Source organism: Haliaeetus leucocephalus, unplaced genomic scaffold (genome assembly GCF_000737465.1).
Source record: "Haliaeetus leucocephalus isolate CR32 unplaced genomic scaffold, Haliaeetus_leucocephalus-4.0 Scaffold170, whole genome shotgun sequence".
In the NCBI taxonomy this organism is placed as follows: Eukaryota; Metazoa; Chordata; class Aves; order Accipitriformes; family Accipitridae; genus Haliaeetus; species Haliaeetus leucocephalus.
In genome coordinates, this window is record NW_010972606.1 from 652,640 (window position 1) to 672,906 (window position 20,267).

General features: G+C 39.3%; 1 protein-coding gene across 1 annotated transcript in view; it reads right to left on the reverse strand.

The window, feature by feature from the left end:
* Positions 1-12,114: 12,114 nt before the first annotated feature.
* SCUBE1 (signal peptide, CUB domain, EGF-like 1) overlaps positions 12,115-20,267 on the reverse strand; it is a 210,529-nt gene continuing 202,376 nt past the window's right edge. Inside the window, exons 19-23 of the mRNA XM_010563586.1 lie at positions 19,375-19,536; positions 17,709-17,906; positions 15,094-15,246; positions 13,978-14,057; positions 12,115-12,831 (exon numbers count right to left, since the gene is read on the reverse strand). Of these exons, the coding sequence (XP_010561888.1) occupies positions 12,679-12,831; positions 13,978-14,057; positions 15,094-15,246; positions 17,709-17,906; positions 19,375-19,536 (746 nt within the window). The 3' untranslated portion in view covers positions 12,115-12,678. The remainder of the gene's footprint in view (positions 12,832-13,977; positions 14,058-15,093; positions 15,247-17,708; positions 17,907-19,374; positions 19,537-20,267) is intronic.

Genomic DNA, 20,267 nt, shown 5'->3' on the forward strand with positions numbered 1-20,267 from the left:
TTTTGTTTTTGGATTGGTGTGCTATATAACTACCCAGAGCAGCAATCCCTCTCTCCACATAATCACAGAGTTAGGAGGAGGAGGGTCTGTATATTAAAGAACTGTAATAGCTTGGCCAGGCACAGAGAGAGTAGAAAGAGATTGAAAATAATGCCTACGTGCTGTAACTATACATCACCTTTCTGCAGCTGAGGATCTAGCACAATCTTCAGGTTGGATATCTGAATAGTAAATGCAGGCAAATCTTCCTCTTTGCCTAAGACTGTGCCTGTCTCACCACGTGCTGTGTTCCCACACTTCCCCAGCTTTACTGGGATGTCACTAAGGAGACCTACCTGATTAAACAGCAGAAGATTAAAAAAATAGTTGTATTTCGAGTGTTCCTTGACTGGGTTCCTGCCATGCTACTCTTGAGTTTGAGGATGGTTTTGCTAATACTGTGGTTTGGAAAAAGAGGATGGCTGTGGTGGTGATCTTGCACTAGTATTATGAAGTGTGGAGACTAGATCACTCACCAGTCCTCATGGGGATCTTGCTTACTGAAAAGGTTCCCAATGCCACCCTTCCCTCATTTCTGTCTTTGCCACAGACTCAATGCATGAAGGCATGTTATATATGCACACAACATGATACAGTTCTACACAGACTATATTGAGTATACCAAGTTACAGGACTTGTTTTTTTTGCATAGATTTTGTTCACTACACAAAATGTTGTCTCAAGCTGGGAGTGCTACTACTGCTAATTTGAACTGGTTGGTTGTTTACTTCTTTTTTGCCAGATGACTTCATAAAACCAAGAAAGTTCCCAGAAAATACATAATAATAATTTTATAGTTAAGTCAAACTTTTTAATTACCTAAAAAAAAAAAGTCAATCTTTTTTCCCTAGACAGACCCAGTAAGACAAGTGGGACATATTCTCATTTCTTTGTTCAGCAGAGCCACAGTGATCATGCCCTGTCCAGAGGCAAGGGGAATGTGATCCTGTTCCAACATGAGATTTACGTAATTCTTCTCACCAAGTGCAGGCGGGTGCTTTCTCACTGCTTGTTTGCAATTCCACCTCACTTTGGATAGGAGTTCTGGCCACGGGCCAGCTGTCTGTGGTTCCAGGCTCTTCCGGTGAGTTTGCAGGTCTGGGGGCAGGCTACACTGCTGCTGATAAACTCTGAGTAATAATAGAACACAGTCAGAATCACTGGGGTTAAGAGTAGATAAGACTCTGAGACACAGAAGCAACTGTCAGTGGGCTATTCCCTGAGTTTGTCTAACAGTTACTTAATGCAGTCTTACTCAACTGCTATACTTGGCAGACTACCCCACTTTTTTGCTGTTTTCCACAACAGGAGTAATTCCTGGAGTAGGGAGCGGAGTCCAGCACTCACCACTCTTCTGTCACTGTTTCAGTTGCCAGGTGCACAGTGAGGCTCTTGGGAGCAATTGTTCCTACTCCATGGCGTAGATCACCTGTGATGCCAGAGCCATAGCCCAGAGATATCACAGTCAGCCTCTCATTATGAAAGAAGGTAACTGTGGATAATCTTTGTAAAGAAGTAGTTACTGTGGTATATTATTCTGATTGTTTTCTTAGGAAAAATAACTAATTTAAAGTACCTGAACAATGCAGTCCTTACTCGGGCAAAGTACATGTTAAATTTAATGGGTTACTTTACATAGGTATTTGCAGAGAATGCAAAAAATTCTCAGCAAGGCTGAGCTTACTAGCACCATCCCAGTCTAAAATAAGAGGATTTAGCCTTCTGGCACTATCTGTAGGGGGCCAACCCATGCAGCTGTTGTGCCTCTCTGTCACAGCAGTCCTGATGACTTATCCACTACTACCTTATTTAGCTCCTGCCCTGTAGCAACCTGCAGCAGAATTTATCATTAATTAGCATAGGTGAAGCAGCATTTGCTCCCAACAAATACAACTAGAGTTTTACAAAGTTTTGTGAGTCTGGCAGTTTCTGGCTTTATCCCAAATGTTTATGGCTATCTGATCCCGATAGATCTGACGTGCATTCCCTGCTTCATTTTCCTGTTGTTTCATGTTAGAACCTTCCTCTTTGGCAGCATGTCATGGAAATCTCCCAAGAAAGGTAGGGATATAAGGGGCAGAAGAGACCCTTAACATAGAAATAAAAAGGAGATGAGGGGACATATTTCTGGTGCATTTTACAATAAATGCTGTAATATGTTATCAAAGAAACTATTTGCTTTCAAATAAACAACTTTCTCAACAGTAGAACTAGAACTTCTAAGCATGGAAAGCTGAGATGGGGGCTTAGATGAGAGGAACATCATTTGCCATAAATACTTTATCATAGCTCTATCTGCGAGCCTAAAACCTCATAGATGCTGTTATAAGAATGCAAAATGTACTCTTCTGCATCAAGATAGCAGTGACTGTGTGTAGCTTTTGCATACCTGCTTTTGTGGACAAGTGTATTTTTGGGAAGGTACTGCATCCCTCTAACTGCAAGAATCCCCAAAACAGCATTGACTGTATTTTCCACTCACCTGGCAAGGAACCTGTGCAGAGGTGGTGACAGCAACCAGCTATGAGGCTGTGAGCATGACTCTGTGATGAGCCACATGAGGCTCAGACAGCCGAGGGGTCATCAACTCAGAGCTTCAAACTGCAGTGATGTACCAGCATGGAGCTGCACACAAATGCTGCATGTACAGCTGTAGAAAAGATTTCTGCATATGCCATGGCTGGAAGCTGAATGACTGACTGAAGGAGGAGAGAAAAATAAAGCACCAAATTTAGTTAAATTTGCAACACCTACCTGTCAGCTGGAGTCCATCAAGGGCCTTATATGAATTCTCTTTCCCATACCTTGGCTACCATGTGACAGTGGAGCTGCACTGTCCTGTTGTGTGGCTGGGAACCTGAGTGAGGAGGGAAATCCATGTTTTGGTCTTGGAGCAGGTGCCCATGTGACCATGGAGTTTGGAAAAAGCCCTGGAGAAATAAAGCCATGGAGGGCACCTTGCAGGTGGATGAATGATCTTAGCAGGTTGGATTCAGTCTCTGGCCTAAAAGTCTGACAAGATCAGTGGCTTAAGGGTAATAAGCCAAACAAATTGTCTGGCACAAACAATACTTTTACTCATTGTATTCCCCAAGAAACGTATTTACTGCATTTATATTATGTGCTGACCTAACACACACTGACAAGTGCAGGTCTTTTCATTCAAAGATGCTCTCTCACTGCTCATGCTGAACTGGGGTGGAGGGAGGCTGCCCTCATACTGAGGGTACAATGAAAAGCCAGCTTGCCAGGCAGCTCCAAGGATCTTCACCTTGTGTCATGTCCATGCAGGCAATCCAGCTTGCTGCCCTTAGTCCCAAGGCACCCTGCTGCACCTCCACAGCCAGTGCTGCAGTTTGTCACAAGCTGTTTGGGTGTCTTCAGAAAGGCAGACACCTGTTCTTCCCTTTTCTGTGTCTTTAGGCATACATAGCATGTCATGTAATATATTACTTTTATAAAAAGTATGACTGTTATGTAGGAATACTGTTGCACACAGAATACAAGTGAGCTGGAGGTGATGTTATTCTACACGTTACAAAGGACTATTGGGGTGTAGCATTTCTCACCATGTGTCAGCGGGCACACAGCAGAGGTGACAACTGGTATGTGTGTCACCTTCATGCTGGAGTGGCTCAGGATGCTGACGGGCCAGGTGCCCACCATCCATCTCCTCGGGCAGTGCTGGGGCTCTCCAGAGCTAGTCAGTGAGGGTTCTCCTCAAATGAACATAAAAAAGCTGTGGCTGGTAACAGTGCTGACTCCTAAATAAATACCATATTGGATAAAATGCAGAGATGGGCACTTACAGTTCTTCTCTTGATTTATGTTTTAAACATAGAAACATTTTGTAGAGAAACTAGTCTGTGGCTACCTAGAGCAAGCGCATCTATGTTTATGCTGCCTGCCTAGCAACATGATAGAATTAAATTTGTTGGGGCAAAAGGCAGCAACAGCAGCAGCAAGATGCTCACAGAGGCAGGACAAAGCAGACTGCAGCCCATTATTAGCTTCATGTGCTACAGGAGTTCAAGCACAGCTACATAAAGCAGGAGAAAGAAAATGCACCATAGGCAGGTCTCCTAAAAATGTTCTGGGAATAATGTCTGGTTTGCAACTTACATAAAAATTTGGAGACATGTTGCCAGCGATTCACTGCTGACTGCCCATTTAGATGTTTTTTAAGAAGCAAAAATAGCCATTTAGTATGATTGTACAGGACAGACCCCTTTTGTGACACCAGGAGTGAGTCAGTGTTGATGGCTGAACAAAGAGAAGACTAAATCTATGCCCAGTCTGCCTTCAGTTACCTGCTGGGTTGCACCAGAGTGCTGTTCATCAGACTGTTATGTTTTGTGAGGTTGTTGGGAAGTCATGGAAAGAAATGAGAATGGACCCCTCTGTGATTTCACTAGGCAATGCCTATTTCAGTAAACTAGAATCTTTTACTCAAATGCGCGTTGTCATAACTGCTGAATTTTCAATGGCTTTTGCACTTGTAAACAGACACTTCATTAGCAGGAATTAATTTGACTTCCAATGACCTTTAGGAACTTTTGAGTTCAGCTTTTCTCTGTCTTTGATAAGAGCTGATTTTTCCTATTACTCCTTTAAAGCTCTGAAGCTGTAAAGACAGCTGAGTGCCATCTCACATGGCACCGTCTGTACCCTGATAAAAGTGATGCTGTATCTTCTTGGACTGTAATGAGGATAACTGCCCGTATTACCTAAGCGGATTGCTACTAGCTGAAAAAGGCAGTAATTGATTTTTTGCAGCCAGTCAGAATGTAGCTTGCTCTCTTCGTGCCTTTCAAACCTGTCAGTGACAGCAATAGTCGCCAGTCATACGAATAGTATTTATATCATTTACAACATACATAAAATCAGCAGAGCATACTGTCATATGATAAATGTTTTCTCTTAACAAGATAAACTGCTTACGTGAGAGTATCAGCAGAATACCATGCACTGTGCTGGTATATGAGGTTTCCTGCCTGTTCTACAGTAGGTGGCTGCTGTAGCATTAACAATGCTCTGCAGGCTGTGCTCATTCCTTAACAGCCCTGCTGAGTGACAAACGTGTTACCAGGTGTTATCAATTGAATTAATAACATCTGTGCTTTTTTGTCTGACCTAGCGTGCTGTGTACCCTTAGTGGCAACTTGCACTTCTTAAACTGCAAAAGATGATTAAATCAGATCTGAGCTATTGATGTCACTACATATAGTCTATTTTCTGTCAGTCTGTCATGATCCATTTTCATCATTACCAGCATCAGGAGTTTCACTCGGGCCACTAATTGTTCAAATTCTACACTTGCTTTGTAATCTGGGACTGCAAAAGCATAACTATCATCGTAAAATTCAGCAGCAAGGAGGGCCTGGGCAAATACGCTTTTTCTACAGCAGGGCTAGAGGGCGAAAGGACACTTTTGATCTCTCTTTAAATCATTACTGGGTGCAAGTGTAGTTTCCTCTCAGCCTAGTCCTCAGTTAAGACAAGCAGCAGATGAGTTTGGAAGTCACCCATCGTCTTGGCAGCCTGTGGTAGAAATAGCCAATCAGGCCAGCACTGGAAGAGAGCTTCCTCTTTCTTTCTTTGAGGCTGCTTCTCAATAGAGGGGTGTGGGAAAGGGCACCTGCATGAGATATACATAGTAACATCAGAGTTATTTTAAGAAATGCTTAAAGGTCCTGGAGGGATATTGGTGATGTGCTTTGCTGTGGCCAGGATTTCTTCTTGCTCTGAAAAAACTCTCCTTGAAGTCTATCTGGAAGGAACTTAACTCAGTGTCCCAGCACTTACAAATTCCAGTATGAAGAGAAAGAATAAGCTCTCTGTTGCCTAAAGATGAAAATTAGACCAAAATATGTAAATGCTATCAAAAAAGAGCAGTTCTTTTCTGATTCCTGTCTACATTACACTGGTGCATGGAGCCTTTTCCACGTACACAAATAAATGGCAGGCAGGGGTATCCATTCAATTTTATGTTTATTATGAAAGCGATTTTAACAAAAGTTTTATTACATGCTTCATTTTGAGCTTTGACATAGAAATCAAAGCTATTAATATACAGAGGCAAAAGGAAATGTATTTTCTTATAAGGTACATTTACAACAACATTTTCTACTACAAATCTGACAGTATTGTTAAAATACTGGTAAAGCTTAGACCACCGTATTTTATTTTCTAAGTATCAAATTTTGTACAGTTATTCACTATCTTTGCTCTAAACTATCATGGTATATTTCATATGGAAATAGCTGTTTGTACATAATTTACATCGGTAATAAAGCTTAGAAGTCCCAGCAGCATCTACAAGGGTTTAGTTCAAAATGTCACTCTTGCCCAGTGATTTACATGGAGCAAATTGGTACACAAACCAGTATTACACTCCAGGTATTTTCCCCCAAAATCTAGTCTACCAGAAATTCCTGCTTAACAGATGAAGGACATGATCATAGTGAACTTTATGCAGGTGAAACTACCACTGACCTCAGTGGCAGTTTCGCCTAAAAAAGGCTCTATGATCCAATCCAATATGAAGTTTTATCACTTCCACTGCTACCTAGGAGCACAGAGATACCATACCTTTCCTTGTCTTTATATTATATTTGGGCATAATCTTTTGAATTCCCTTTATTTCTGAGTTTTGTGTTGCTTCTTATCCTAACAATGGAAGAAGAACTAGTACCAACTTTCAAATGCATATTCTTCGTATGTTATGAAAATGGTAAGCGCTTCAGAATGACACTTGATAGTCAATTCTATGAAAATTAGCAGGTTAAATTGCCCCAGAAAACTCTTCCTATGATGCCAGTGAGACTGCAGAAATAACAGGAGCAGTAATCTGGATGGATGAATCTGACTACTGACCACATCCACCCCAGTCTCCTAAAGTACCTTTTTAATCATTGTGTTGAGTATCTGCTGCTGTCAATGCAAATTAACAGCCTAAGGTATAAAACATAGAAAACAATATTTACAAAATAATTTTAATTAAAAAAGTAACAAAAACAAACTCTAAAAAAGATATTTTCACAATCATTAAAATAAAGTTTAATTAAGCAAAGCCACTTCTTTTTCTAGATATTGAGAAATTCAGCTAAAATTGAATTGGAATTGTTTGTATATCTTTAAACTTGTTATCTCTGCTTTCTGAATATAGATGGTTTAAATTATTACATCTAAAGGTACTTCTGTACATTTTACTCTTGTATATTACATATTAATTTTATAGATTAAAAGCTTAGTGATGAAACAGAATAAATAAATGAAATAACAAACTGGAATTGTATCTATTCAGATACTTAGATAACAGTTTTTTGACATTAAGAGTTTATTTCCCAGTCTGTTTCTATTCAGATGAAAAATGTTACGGTAAAACATGAGACTTCTCTTTTGAATCCAAGTCTCACACTGAGGAATAAGTTCATATTACCTTACAGAAATTTCCCTTCTTTCATAAATCCTTATGGGAGACAAACGTCTTCCCCGCCCTCCCCACCCCAAGTGCTTACAACAGTCTCTCATCCTAGAAAACTATTTCATTAAAGTCTCAAAGTACTGAGAGTCTACAGAACTTCTCCACTTACTACCATTCCTGTCAATCAGTGGTTTTAAACTATGAAAAAATGCAACTACTTGAACTCTTGACACAGGTACAAGTAACTGTGTGTTTTGCTCATTCCCATCATTAGAAAAGGAAAAATCCAGACCCCTGAGGTGGCTGAGAAATTTGCCACTAGATTCAGCTGTTGAAGATTTCACTCCAGCTGTTTTTAAAAGCACTCAAAGGTATTTAGAGTCCAGACATGGGAACCGTCACAGAGCAGTTAGGTTTTGCTGGCAAAGACCTGTCAGCAGTTCCTGTGTAAGAATCATACCACTACTTTTGCTCCCGATATTCATAACTTGTTATCTGCAAGATTAAAACTGGGTTGTTCATAGGTAAGACTGACCTGAGAAATTTGAATCTGTTGGGCACACTTACAAAGGGGCACGGGGTCTGACTTTCCTCTTTGTTTAATGCATGTAAGCATGTTTCTTGTTCATGTGACATCATCCTTGCATTCTGCTTACAGACAGAGGACTACAGGTGGGCTGTGCTCTTTCAAAACCAGCTGACAACTCAGAATGCAGACTCTCTGAAAACTCTGTGACCAAGCCTGTATTTATTTAAGCTAGTCTAAAACTAAACTGAATTTAAACTAAACTAAAACTAACTTACTAGGTAAGCTAGTTTTAAGTAAGCTTACCCTAGGATGAAGCTGATGCGTAGGAAAGATCAGTCTAAATCATTAGTAGTTTTAACACACTGTGATTTAACTTTATTCTATGGGGGAGGCACAATAAGGAAATCAATTTATTTTGAAAAGTTGGTCTTCAGGTAAAAATCTAATGTATGATGGAGGAAGGAAGGCAGGGCAAGAAAATGGGCTGAGAGAAGACTTCAGCAGCTTTAAATCCACTTTTGGTGAGCTACATCTTCAGGCAGAATAAATCTTGCTATTGCAGGCCGGATGCAGGTGGCAAGCTATTGAACACTGAATCCTGATGCTTCCTGTACTCAAATGACGCACACAGGCACCTTGCCCACATCAATCACTAACAAGCACTTTTACAGCATGACTTAGGGCTTGATTAGCAACTTCTGATCCTTGCAGTCTCCTGGACTGCAGCAGGCATGCAGGTGGTGATTTGGTGGCGCATGAGAATGTTCAGGGATGATTCACCACCACCTCACTAAAAATAAGTGCAGTATTTAAAGAGGAGGAGAGGCTTAAAATGGTAAGTGCTACAGGTGCAGCTTTTCAGCGTACAGCCATTTGCAAATTGAAAAGAAAAGGCTCAGTTTGTGACATGGAATTGGGCAATCACAAGTGGACACTCCTTCAGCCTTCCTGTAATAACACATAAACGTGTTGTTGCACCTATCCTGCATACAATGTGTAATTCTATAAGAACAGATACAGGGCTGTATTTATTGAATATGTTTAAATGCAATATTTCATGTTTAGGGTTAAAAGCCAAAGTTTTATATTCTGCGATGTATCAATTCATTTCACAAAGCTGGTTTTCTTAAAGGCAGCCATATTTCTCCTTGTATGGTTTTTGATTCCCAAATGTGTCTAGGTCTTCTCCATAGACGAAGACATTCCTTGTTGTTGTACTGTTATTGTATAGTAGCAATATGTTCCCTGACTTCTGACAATGAAGACATCCTACACCTACATTAACAAGTGAAGAGCTGAGCTCACCTTCTATTTGGTGACCACCAGTTTCTGTAACTATAAATCTAAGCATTTTTAACTTAAAGCTGATGTAAAAATTCTGTGCTGTTGTACAAATCAGCTGAAATCAGTTCAGGCAGTCCTACACACCACTTATCAGTACTTATTTCACATTAGAAATTTGCACATCCAAGGGCATTTCTGTGCAGACCTGCAAACATTTAAACCTGACTCATTTTCTAACTATATCACATATGAAACCCCTATATATTCAGAAGCATTTCACTGTATACTTTCAAAGGCTACAAATTATTCTCTTTCTTCCACTGCTTTCAGCAACACAAAGTCTGCATTTGCTACAGAAGTCCCTGAGTGCCTTGTCCTGACTGTGGAGTCCATGCCCTGACATGGCTCTGGGGAATATGAGCTAACACACACTCTCAGATTGTCTGTCAGGATGAACTAGACAAAACCCTGGTTTTGCCTAATGTGGTTGTAAGTCAGGGCGAGTGTTACCAGAGCTAAATGCAGCTAGTCCCTCCCGTATTCACCTCTCACAGCTCTACCAACGTCCCACTAACAGTGGCCACAACCGGAACATGTCCCTCTCATAGCTGCTATCTGGCACTGGATTCCCCATGTAGCTAAGAACCTGGAAAATGTTATGGTGCTGCCAGTGGTTTCTGGACTCATAAGGCAATTACTTTCAGCCCTGTTCCAGAGAGGAAGTTTGTCCTGCTTGGCACCAGTGTTGTACTGTGGTATTATGTCCAAATGTGTGGGTTGTTAAGCAAAAATTTTAGCAAGGATTTTACTAAACTCACTGCACAGCATCAGGTTCCAAGGTTGGCTTACCGAAGTGTGAAATACTAAAGATGGCTGTAAATTGTTCAGCAAATGAGGAAATTATTTTTCTCCATATCTTCTCCTTCACATCTTTCAACAGAATGGCTGCAGTCCTAACCCATTGACCTATTCTAATAATTCTGAATAACCTATCAGACTTTGAGATACTGTTTGGCTGAAGTAGTTTTTTTAGCTGTACACTTATGCATAACTGAGTACCTAAAAAGATTTTTCCTTTTTTAAGATTTAATTTTTTTCTACAAATAACTCCTGTTAATGAAAAAAATACATATAACTTTTTTTTTGTTCCAGGCATACACTGAATCTAGGACTGATGAGATGTTCTTCAAATGTCCACCTTTAGTAACCCATGATGAATATTTAATAAAAGTAGTTTCAACATCCTCACAAAAAGTTAGGTTTAACAGCCTTTAAAAAAAGCACTTTTATGGAGATGTTACATTTTGAAATTAATATATATATTTATATATTAACCCTCAAGAGAAAGCTCGTGAAAGACCTAAGATCCATGAGTGAAAAAAAAAAGTTGTTAGACCCCAAGTTGAAACTGTTCATAGAAAGAAAAAAAAATTATACTCTTCAACAGAAAAGGAAAGAAGGCAAGCAAAATTACAAGCTGGCTAAGTAGAAAAACTCAACAGTAAGGTGTCTCTTAGAAATGGAATATTCAACCACTTGTAGCCAACAGAAACCAACTTTGTAAATTTAAACGGTACTTGCTTAAAGACAAAAAACAGTGTAAGAAGTTAACCATAACCACCCTTAAGGTATGTCCTTGAGAGCATCCAAGGGTATGTTAAACTACAGGGTAGATATGAAAAAAAAAAAATGCAGTGAAGCAAAACTGTATGTTAAGTCTTCTTCTGAAAGGATGCTGGCATGATAGTTAATTTCTCCATGTAATAAACTTGTAGGATCAAAAGGGAAAGTGATATACAAGAGGAAGGGCTTAAAAGTAAAGAGGCTGAAATACTAATTAAAAAAAAAGCTACTCTCTCATTGAAATCAGCACCTGTGCCAGGAAACACAGGATTTATCATCATCTTAACCCACCAGTACCTGTCACTCTGTGAGGAAGGCCTGACCACAAGGCTAATGCTGTCTTGCAGACCATACAGGCCCTGTGGTCGATGGGCACTGGAGTTGCAAATTTGTGATAAAAGGGAGTGCCAGGTCTCTGAAGACTGCAGGGCCTGCCCTCCAACTCATCTGCAAAACTGTGTCCTGTTCACCCCCTCACCCCCCCCTTAGAGTCTGCCCCTGTGACACAGGCATTTTCCTAGCGTTTTAGAGACGGCAGGTCCCACAAAAATTCCTCCTTGGAGAGCTCCTCTCATGTGTGTCATCCTCAGGGGTCACTTTGTTGGTCTGCATCTGAGGGGTGCCCAAGGAAGAGGCAATAGCTGACCCTTTACTGGACAGCAGATGCATCTTAACAGATGTTATTTTTCCTGGAATAATGTACATTGAAAGAGATTGTCCCAGAGTAAGCAATTATCCAGTATTTTAAAACTCCAAAAGGCTTCAGTTTGGTGTTAAGGGAAGTGACAAGCACTTGGAGAAGTCATTTAATCATCTAAGCAAAGTTACAAATAGATATGAGTAAATGGGGTGTGGGGGAGTAAAGACTTAAGCATGAACAGTATTTACAGTACCTAAAGATAACATTACTAATGTACCCACAAATAGAAGTATATATTTATATATTTATATATTGTACTTAATTAGATGCTCTATTAACAGAAAGAAAAACAAGACTACTACTGTTGTTCATTTCTCACCTATCCTATTGTAAATGCCTTCAAAAGGACTAACATGTACTGAAATCCAAAGCTAAATCTGTTTCAGTGAAGTAATTGAGAATGGCAAACCTCTGACGAAGTTTAGAAGAGGACAGATAAAAACATTACGACATAAGGGCACGGGACTCAATCTCATGTAATTCATAAAACAAAATTACACATCTGTTTTTTTTTTTTTCTTTCTTCTTTTTTTCCCTTTTGATTTCTACTTGGGCAGAGGTTCTACTAAGCCGCAAATGAGAAAAAACAAAATTTAGGTTGTTTTGTTTTCTTCTAAAGATTCAAATATAAACTTCAAGTGCAATTCAAAATCCAAATATTATTTATACTACATACTTCTTTCTACAACAGAAATTATCTGCAGGTAGTTTAATCAGATTTGAATAGATTCCTTCTTTGCTTTGACCAAAGTTATTGTTGATGAAAAATAAAAAGCTAAAAAGACTATTTTCTACATAATGTAATTTCAAATGGAAAGTGAAGATACACTAGTGCAGACACAAATTTGGATCTTCAACGAGATGCACTCAGGGATGCACAATTTTTTTTTTTGTAGTAAAAACCCCATTCAGAACATTGGCTTTTAACGATTATAAAACATTACAGGTATTCTTCAATATACAACTGAAAACAAAGACTGCAAAAAAAGAGCCTTCATATTAGCAAATGTTTCTACTATGGAGGAAAGACAATATTTGACAGGAATGCAAAGTAACCAAAAATTGAATACCACTAGACTATTTGTAAGGTCGTAGAAACCTGGAAACTTTTGATCGCAGTAGCTTTATAAATGATCTTGGAAACATCTCTTTTGACTCTTGTGCTGTGTACTTGAAATAGTTTTGTGGATGTGCCAGTACATCAAAGAGAGCTTTAATAAGTTTCTTGTCCTATGGGAGACAACATATGTATTAGATAAAAATAGTATTTGGATTTAGTTTCTGAACAACTTTCAAAATTAATGAACAACAACCAGGTTTTTTTTGCAAAACTTGATTCTGGGTAAAGCAGTGTAAGGAAACTACTCCATGTTGCTGTGGAGTTTTATTCCGACGAATCTTTCTCCTGTGCCAGACCTTTTTTTGCATTTAGCATTCCTGGAAGGTCCTGAACTGAGAGGGTAGCAGCTGGGTTAACCACAAACTGGCTGCAGAAGTTAGGCATTAGAATTGCAAACTGCCTCTGACTGCCATTCCAGCCTGTTTCAGGCTGTTGTCCAGGGCCTTTCCTCCACGAACAAGAGAGAAGGCTGGTCTTCAGTGACACTGAACTCTTTAAGGACCTTCTCCTGTGCCTTGGTAAAGTCTTGATTCAGAGCCTCAGGTGAGCTTGTGCCTGTATACACTGGAGTTAAGACCCAAGTGACCTCAAAGCTCTAATGAGCAAATACTGGCAGGGCTGGGGCAGGGATGGCCAGGGGAGCTGGCTGTTAATCAATTCCTGTCCTTCCAAGCTGTACATTTACAGGGCTGAATTTTGCCTTCTGAACAGCCTTTTTTTAGTTTTAATTAGTTAGTTGTTATAGGTGGCATCCCAGCAGTCTTCCTTCACAATTCTCTCCAGTGTGTTGCCTGTGCCTTTGGAAAACCACTTCATGGACAGCTTACAAGGCTACATTATGGTTGTGTCTTGTTGAGGCAGAACAGTGATTTAGGTAAATACATTTTTTAATGCACAGGAAATTCTAACTTAATGATTCATTTAAACACATGCCAGACTGAGGCTGAAGAAGGCTCTTCAAATAATAGGTTCTTCATGCTTGGCTGACTAATTTTTCTAACGAACAATCATGATAGCATACATTTCGTCTAGTTCCTGATTCAGTGAAGGACATACACATGTGTTCAGCCCAGCTGAGCTACTGATTTTGTGCTGCTCCAAATACCAGCATAAGCCTCAGAAGACAGAGAATTTAATTTGGGGTCACACTTGAGGTTTAAATATTATGACCTTATCAGGGTAATGAGAACTATCTTGGGAAAATATTTAGGAAAAGGAATTCTTGGTTAGCCTCAGATAAAGCAGAATTTTCTTACCTTTAGGATTTCTTGATGATTTTCTGATGCGTATAATCGTCCATCTCGAACAATGTCTTCTATTAGTTGTTGGTAATCCTCTGCAAAATAAAGATCAGTTGAGTGACTGTGACATTCTTTGGGAGGATAATAGCCAGACATTAGCTAGACCGCCTCTTCAAGACAGAACTGAGAAATTTAGTATCCAGTTAATTACTCAGTGTCTCTCAAGCTGCTGTAGTCTAATCGCATTAAAATTCTGTACTGCTTTAGAATAGTAATTTTGAGTCATCCTTATAAATACTAACTTATCCCCAGAAAACTACTCAGTCCAGATAATAATGCTTTATTATCTACATTTTAGAGATGAAGAAACAAGGCCAGGGATATGAAATAACTGTCAAAGGCTATACATGAAGTCAGCAGCGCAGTCAGGAACAGATCCTTGTTTTCTGCCCTGAGAACAGCTCTCATTTGGATTCTTGAATCACCTGCTTAATACACATTTTCTCATCATTCACAAAATTGCACTGCTGTTTGGAAAAGAGATGGACTAACAGCTGCCAAAGGTATCATAGAAAAGTCTTAGTTTTAGTTACATCCCAAAGTCCAAAATATACAGTTTAATGCATAATTTATATGACAAGCTAGATTGTTTTAAAACGTGGATTTATGACAGTGGTTAATGAAAGGATATTTCTTTTTGCATCACTGTTTTAGTTTGTTGGACTTGTGATTTTATTAACTTATAATTTTCAAAATTGTGTGGGTTACCAGTAGGACTTGATTGAAGGGGCTTCCTAAAATGCACAGCAATTAATGGTATTCTCATTATGCATATGATAAATGCCAATTAAAAGGAGTCTCATTGAATTCAGTGGGACAAGGATTAAGTTTAAAGAATTCTGTGTAACTTTCTGTCCATCCTTTAAGTATTAGGAAAAGTAATAAAATTAAAATTAGGTATTATTTCAAAGTCTTTGTAACTGGTTTTGAAGTAATTCACTGGACTTGAAATGAGTTACATCAAATTTTTCCTCATTCTTCTCTCTCTGTCATCAGCATAAGAGAGATTCTAAAGGACAACTTTCTATAATTCAGATATAACATGAAGATGGAAAACAATCCCATTCTCACCATCGTAAGTCACATAGGGGACCTGAAATCCTTTGCCACTGTTTCCTTCATTTGACTTGAACTGAATCCAGAGCTTCCTTGATCTTGAGGTAAATGCAATAGGTCTCTCATAAGTCTGACATGTTTCATATGTAGTAATTGAAGTAGGAGAAGCTAGAAAGAAGGTTAAATAAAAAAATAAATGTTCTTTATAAAATAACTTTTTGCACCCTTCCTGATCTAGAGGTCCGAAATATCAAATTGATAAGACACTTCTCAGCTGATGTATTCCTGAGAGCAGAAGTTTTTTGTGATAAAAGGGATGTTGCTGCTACCTGTCTATAAGGAGCAGTTTTTCCACAAAGGTAATGGGAACCTCTCCGTCCCACAGCAAGAAGCTTAAGTAGACAGCGAGGTGTCAGAGATATTTTTCTGAACATTTATAAAATTACTATCAATATTACTTGTTTTGTGTACTACTCTAGCATTGAATTCCAGGGTTCCCATATGCTGGGCCCAGATTGGTAAGAACAAGTCAGCTGCATCCCAAGCAGATGTGGTAACCAGCTCCTTACACGCCCAGTTTGGGGAGTTCATCTGAGAGCAATAAACCACTTCTCAGAATGTAATACCCTGGTGTAGTGATTCTGACCAAAAGACCATCGCACACCAAGGAGCTGGTGATCCACCAGTTAACCCGGGTACAGCCAGGCCTGTGCTGTGCTGCTTGTCCAGCGTGGCCTTCAGGTCTGTGTTGTGCCGCACAAATCCCGTGGCTGCAGGATAACCTCAGCCCGCTGGTGGTAATGAGAGGAACTTGCAGGCAGCTCCCACTTGGTACCAGTGACTATGCTACTGTGTGGCCTTGCCTTTAACTAAAAGTGCAGCAAGAAGCACTCATGAGAACATTGTTTCTGTTTGACAGCAGAAATTATAAAGTTGTTTCCTTGTAAGAAAATCCTGTAATGGCTTGAATGAAAGGGCAAAATCTCTTATAGAAGAGATAGGACAGGGTGTGCCCAGCATGCTGTGTGTGGATCAGAGGCCATTTGATACCTTTGGTTCCCACCATCTAAAGGGATGTAGGATTATCTATACTATTGTCTCCTTATAATGATAGCTCTAATAAATAGCATTTAAAATGATACCTTACAGAGTCTCAGTGCCTTTCTTACTGGGATCATCATGGACCAGCACCTCCCAGTGCAAAACACCTGCTTGCAGCTTTGAAAAGAAAATGTCATTTTTTACACTGAAACGGAGCTAATAGCTGGGAACCAGGAAGACCCCATTTGCCCCTAACGTAAGTAACAGATGGAGGGTGCAGGATGTCTTCAAGTCATTATGAATGTATCATAAGGCTCCTCTAAGTTGAAATGAATTTCAAACAAAAGTTAAAAATAGCTTCTTACCTAGTTCAAAAAACCTACTCCATAGCCACAGGATGATTAGGGAAAATAACAACTGTAGCGTAAAATCTGAACTTGCTAGGGCTGATTCAACTTTCACCAATGTTAGCAAAAAGAGACCTTTTGAATTGAATGGGATTTGGATTCTTGAAGTGCAAAATAGTGGATCTAACTGTAACTCTGGAACTGCCATTAGTTTTTCCACAGTAATGTTAGCAGCTGACTGTACATGAACTGTGATGAATATTCATAAGATCTACTCTTAGGATGCCAAACATACAGTGATCACAAAGCAGAACTCTGAAAAACTGCCCTCATTTTCCATTTCCATTTGGTACTGAAGTGGAGGTCAAACGTTTCCCTGATGTGCCTGGCTTTACTCACTGTTGGAACCACAGTTTGGGATTAGAAGGATGACTAGTTTGTTTTGCTACAGTAAGTGCTTTGCTTTCAAAAAACTCATCTGGACAGATACAATTTCCTTCCATCCAGCAGGTTTCTTCTTCTGATATACAGAGATGTCAACACACGCCCTCAAGGATAAAAAGTTGTGAAAATTGTTTCAACAAATAAAATACACTGTTTTAGCAAGTAAAATATGCTGTTTTAAACAAAGCTCCATATGAACAATTGCCTTTCAGGTTTGGTGCTTCTTGGAGATTTAACAAGAGATCTCCACAAGCTGGATGCCTGCATAGGACTGAAGGAGGAGTGCATCTTATTGGTGTGTCAGCTTCAGAAGTTGTTGAATTAACTTCATAATCAAAGACACAACTCACTCCCCACTCCACATAAAATTGGGAAAACTTTGGATTTCTTGAGGGTGTCAGGTGTACCAACCTGTGTCACTGCCCAGACTTAGCAGTATATACATACTTGCAAATGGTAAGTGAGAGCACAATTTGTACAGATGACAGGAGACAGCTCTCCCAATATAACTTAGCATAGCTTTGTTGACTTCTAGAGTGGCAGTGATCTATCCCACATGATAACTGGGCCAGACAGAAGCCCATTAACTGATTTGTGATTCAGCCAAGACACTTGAATAATTAATATCACTCTGTTAATTGTTATTGGTACAGTGTTCTGTTTTAACTTGCAGTGCCAGTTCATTCAATAATCCTTTTAGAAACACCGGATAGATGAAGACAGTCATCCCTTCAATACGAACTTTCCACTCAGCCAGTTTGCAATAAATATTTCTATAACCCATGTCTGGCAACTTACCACTTTTTCTCATGACTAAAACATCACCACATTCATCTTCAATCGGGAGAAATATCTCAGGTACTACGATGAGTATTCTTCTCTTTGGGGGTGGATTTATATTCCAAATGCATTCAACATTAGCTGGGTAGTCTCCAGGATAGTTGGGTGATTCAATGTAGCCAGTATAATCCCCAAGTTCTCCTCCACAGTGCTGGTCTGTGGAGAAACATAAATTAGCATTTGTGTTAGCTGATTAGCTAATTTGAGGTGTTTTTCTAGATCTGTCAAGAGCAAGTCTAAACTCCTCCTTGTGGCTTTAGAAATGCATACATTCTCCAGCTGCCTCTTTGTTTAGCACGGAAAGCCTTTAAAGGAATACTTGATCTGCAGGGCTGCTCCAACTGATTTGCAAAATCTTAATGCTGGGTGTATAAACTGATTCAACACTTCATTCAGGCTGCTTTAACATTTCATTAAGAAATGAACACAGGTAAGTAAGCATGATCCCACTGTGGAGGTACTCACATGGTGGTTACCACTGACACCATGCTGACGTGCAGAAGGTATTCTGGTTTAACTTCGCTTGTTTTTTAACCTGATTTAGCTGAATGAGTGTGATGATCCTAATAGCCAACCTTATCTTGATTACAGATCTGCCTTGCTTTATCTTAGATTAAACCAGTTAATAAGGATCTCCACTAACAGATCAGTTTTACTTTCTGAGTTTTCAAAACTCCTATTGAATTTGCCACAGAAGCCTCATTCAGTAAGTTACTTAAGCTTGATCTCTCCAGGCCTACTCACCCACATGAAACTAGATATATGTTTAAATATTTTGCTTAATCCAAGCCTCAAAGATTATGAAAGGTCAGAAATTGGCTTGAAAACAGGGAGTATCTAAGACAGAGAAGTGAAAAGGATGGTTTTATTTTACAGGAAAATCATCAGGCTTCTTCAAATTCCTCACAAATATCTAATTTAAATTACATTAGAAATTATGATAGACTTCAAAGACACATGGCACATCATCAAAATAAAAACTTATGATAGACTTGCAAATGAATAGTTAGTTTAGATGACATTACCTAATTATTATAGAGACGGTCTCTTAAATTAGCATGGTAGAGATGAAGAAAATTGCTTCCCTAAAAGAATCAGCCATTCACAAAAGATCAAATAAAATTGAACTGGAATCCTTAGGGATATTTATAATGTTAATTGAAGATAGGAGGCTGAGTACTGCAAAAAAGCCTATGAGAAGATTTCACTGTCGTGAGCGATTACCTGGCAATTGCAGTATGCATGACCATATCTCCTAGTATTTTATAATTATTATAAAATGGCAGTTACTCTGATAGAAGATTTTGTACTCTACAGAGACACAGAGGAATATGTATCACTGCAAGCCAACTTAGAGGATATGGAAACCAAAAGCTCTGTAGTTTTAAATTGTAGCTGGCACTCTGCCAAATTACATTAAAGCTAAAACGATCATATGCATCAAGTGGCACTTTTCCAGTTTTTTTTCTCATTGTTTTCCCAATTCTTACAATTCCCTCTGGCAGTAGATATATGCTAATTAGGAAATACAGAATTGAAGTCCAGCCTGACAGATGGAACCTTCAAGTTGCAGTTCAGATCCAAAGATAGGTTTCATCTCACAACTAATATAAATGAAACTTACTTTTGCAGTGTGTAACGTTAGTGGAGCCATCAAAATCAGTACTTGTGTTCCCAGGGCAGGTGATGCAGTAGTTTTGACCAAACTCAGGCTGGTATGTTCCCACAGGGCATCGGATACATCTGTGTGTTGTAGAGTTGTAGTAGTGTCCAGGAGAACAATGAACTGTGAGGTACGAGGTGTATTATTTTCAGAAAGTAGCAATCTTCAGTGCAGAGAGAACTTTCCTCTACCCTGGACATATGTCACGACCTCTGTTTCGCAGTATACTTATTAGACCATAAAAGGCAAAAAAGACATCATCTCCCTGTATTTGCCATTATAAAGGACCTTCTAACTAGGATTATGTTCCAAAGATTAGAGCTAAACCCTTAAAAACTTGTAACATGTGCTACATAGGTCTCTCACTGTATTTAATACAGTGGTTTCCAATGAGTTTGTAACAAATGGAAGCTGATACCTATCTGCCTCAACAATAAAAATGCCTTTCACAGTAGCAAGAGAGAGGTTTCCATTAGTGTCTGTTTGCCAGGGCCAGCATGTCATTCCAGTAACTAAACCAAAATGCATTTGGGCAGATTCCTTCTTCAGCATCTGCACTCCAAGTTGACATTATGGAACACGCAACACGTTGCACGCTTACAGTTTCTGCCTAGCCCATTAATAATCAATCCTTAACTTCATATAATTTTTGTAGTGTTTAGTTCTAGTTTGGTAAATAAAAATATACAGGATGTGAAGGCTAAAGCACTGTCTAATGGAAGTTTGTCTTATTTCTTGCCATGCAGCAGAGCCAATTCACTTACCAGCTGCAGTGCTGACTCTGCACCTGCCTGTGGTAAATTCCAAAGAAAACCATAAAGCCTGTTAAGTCTCTGCAGCTTTGGGAGATCATT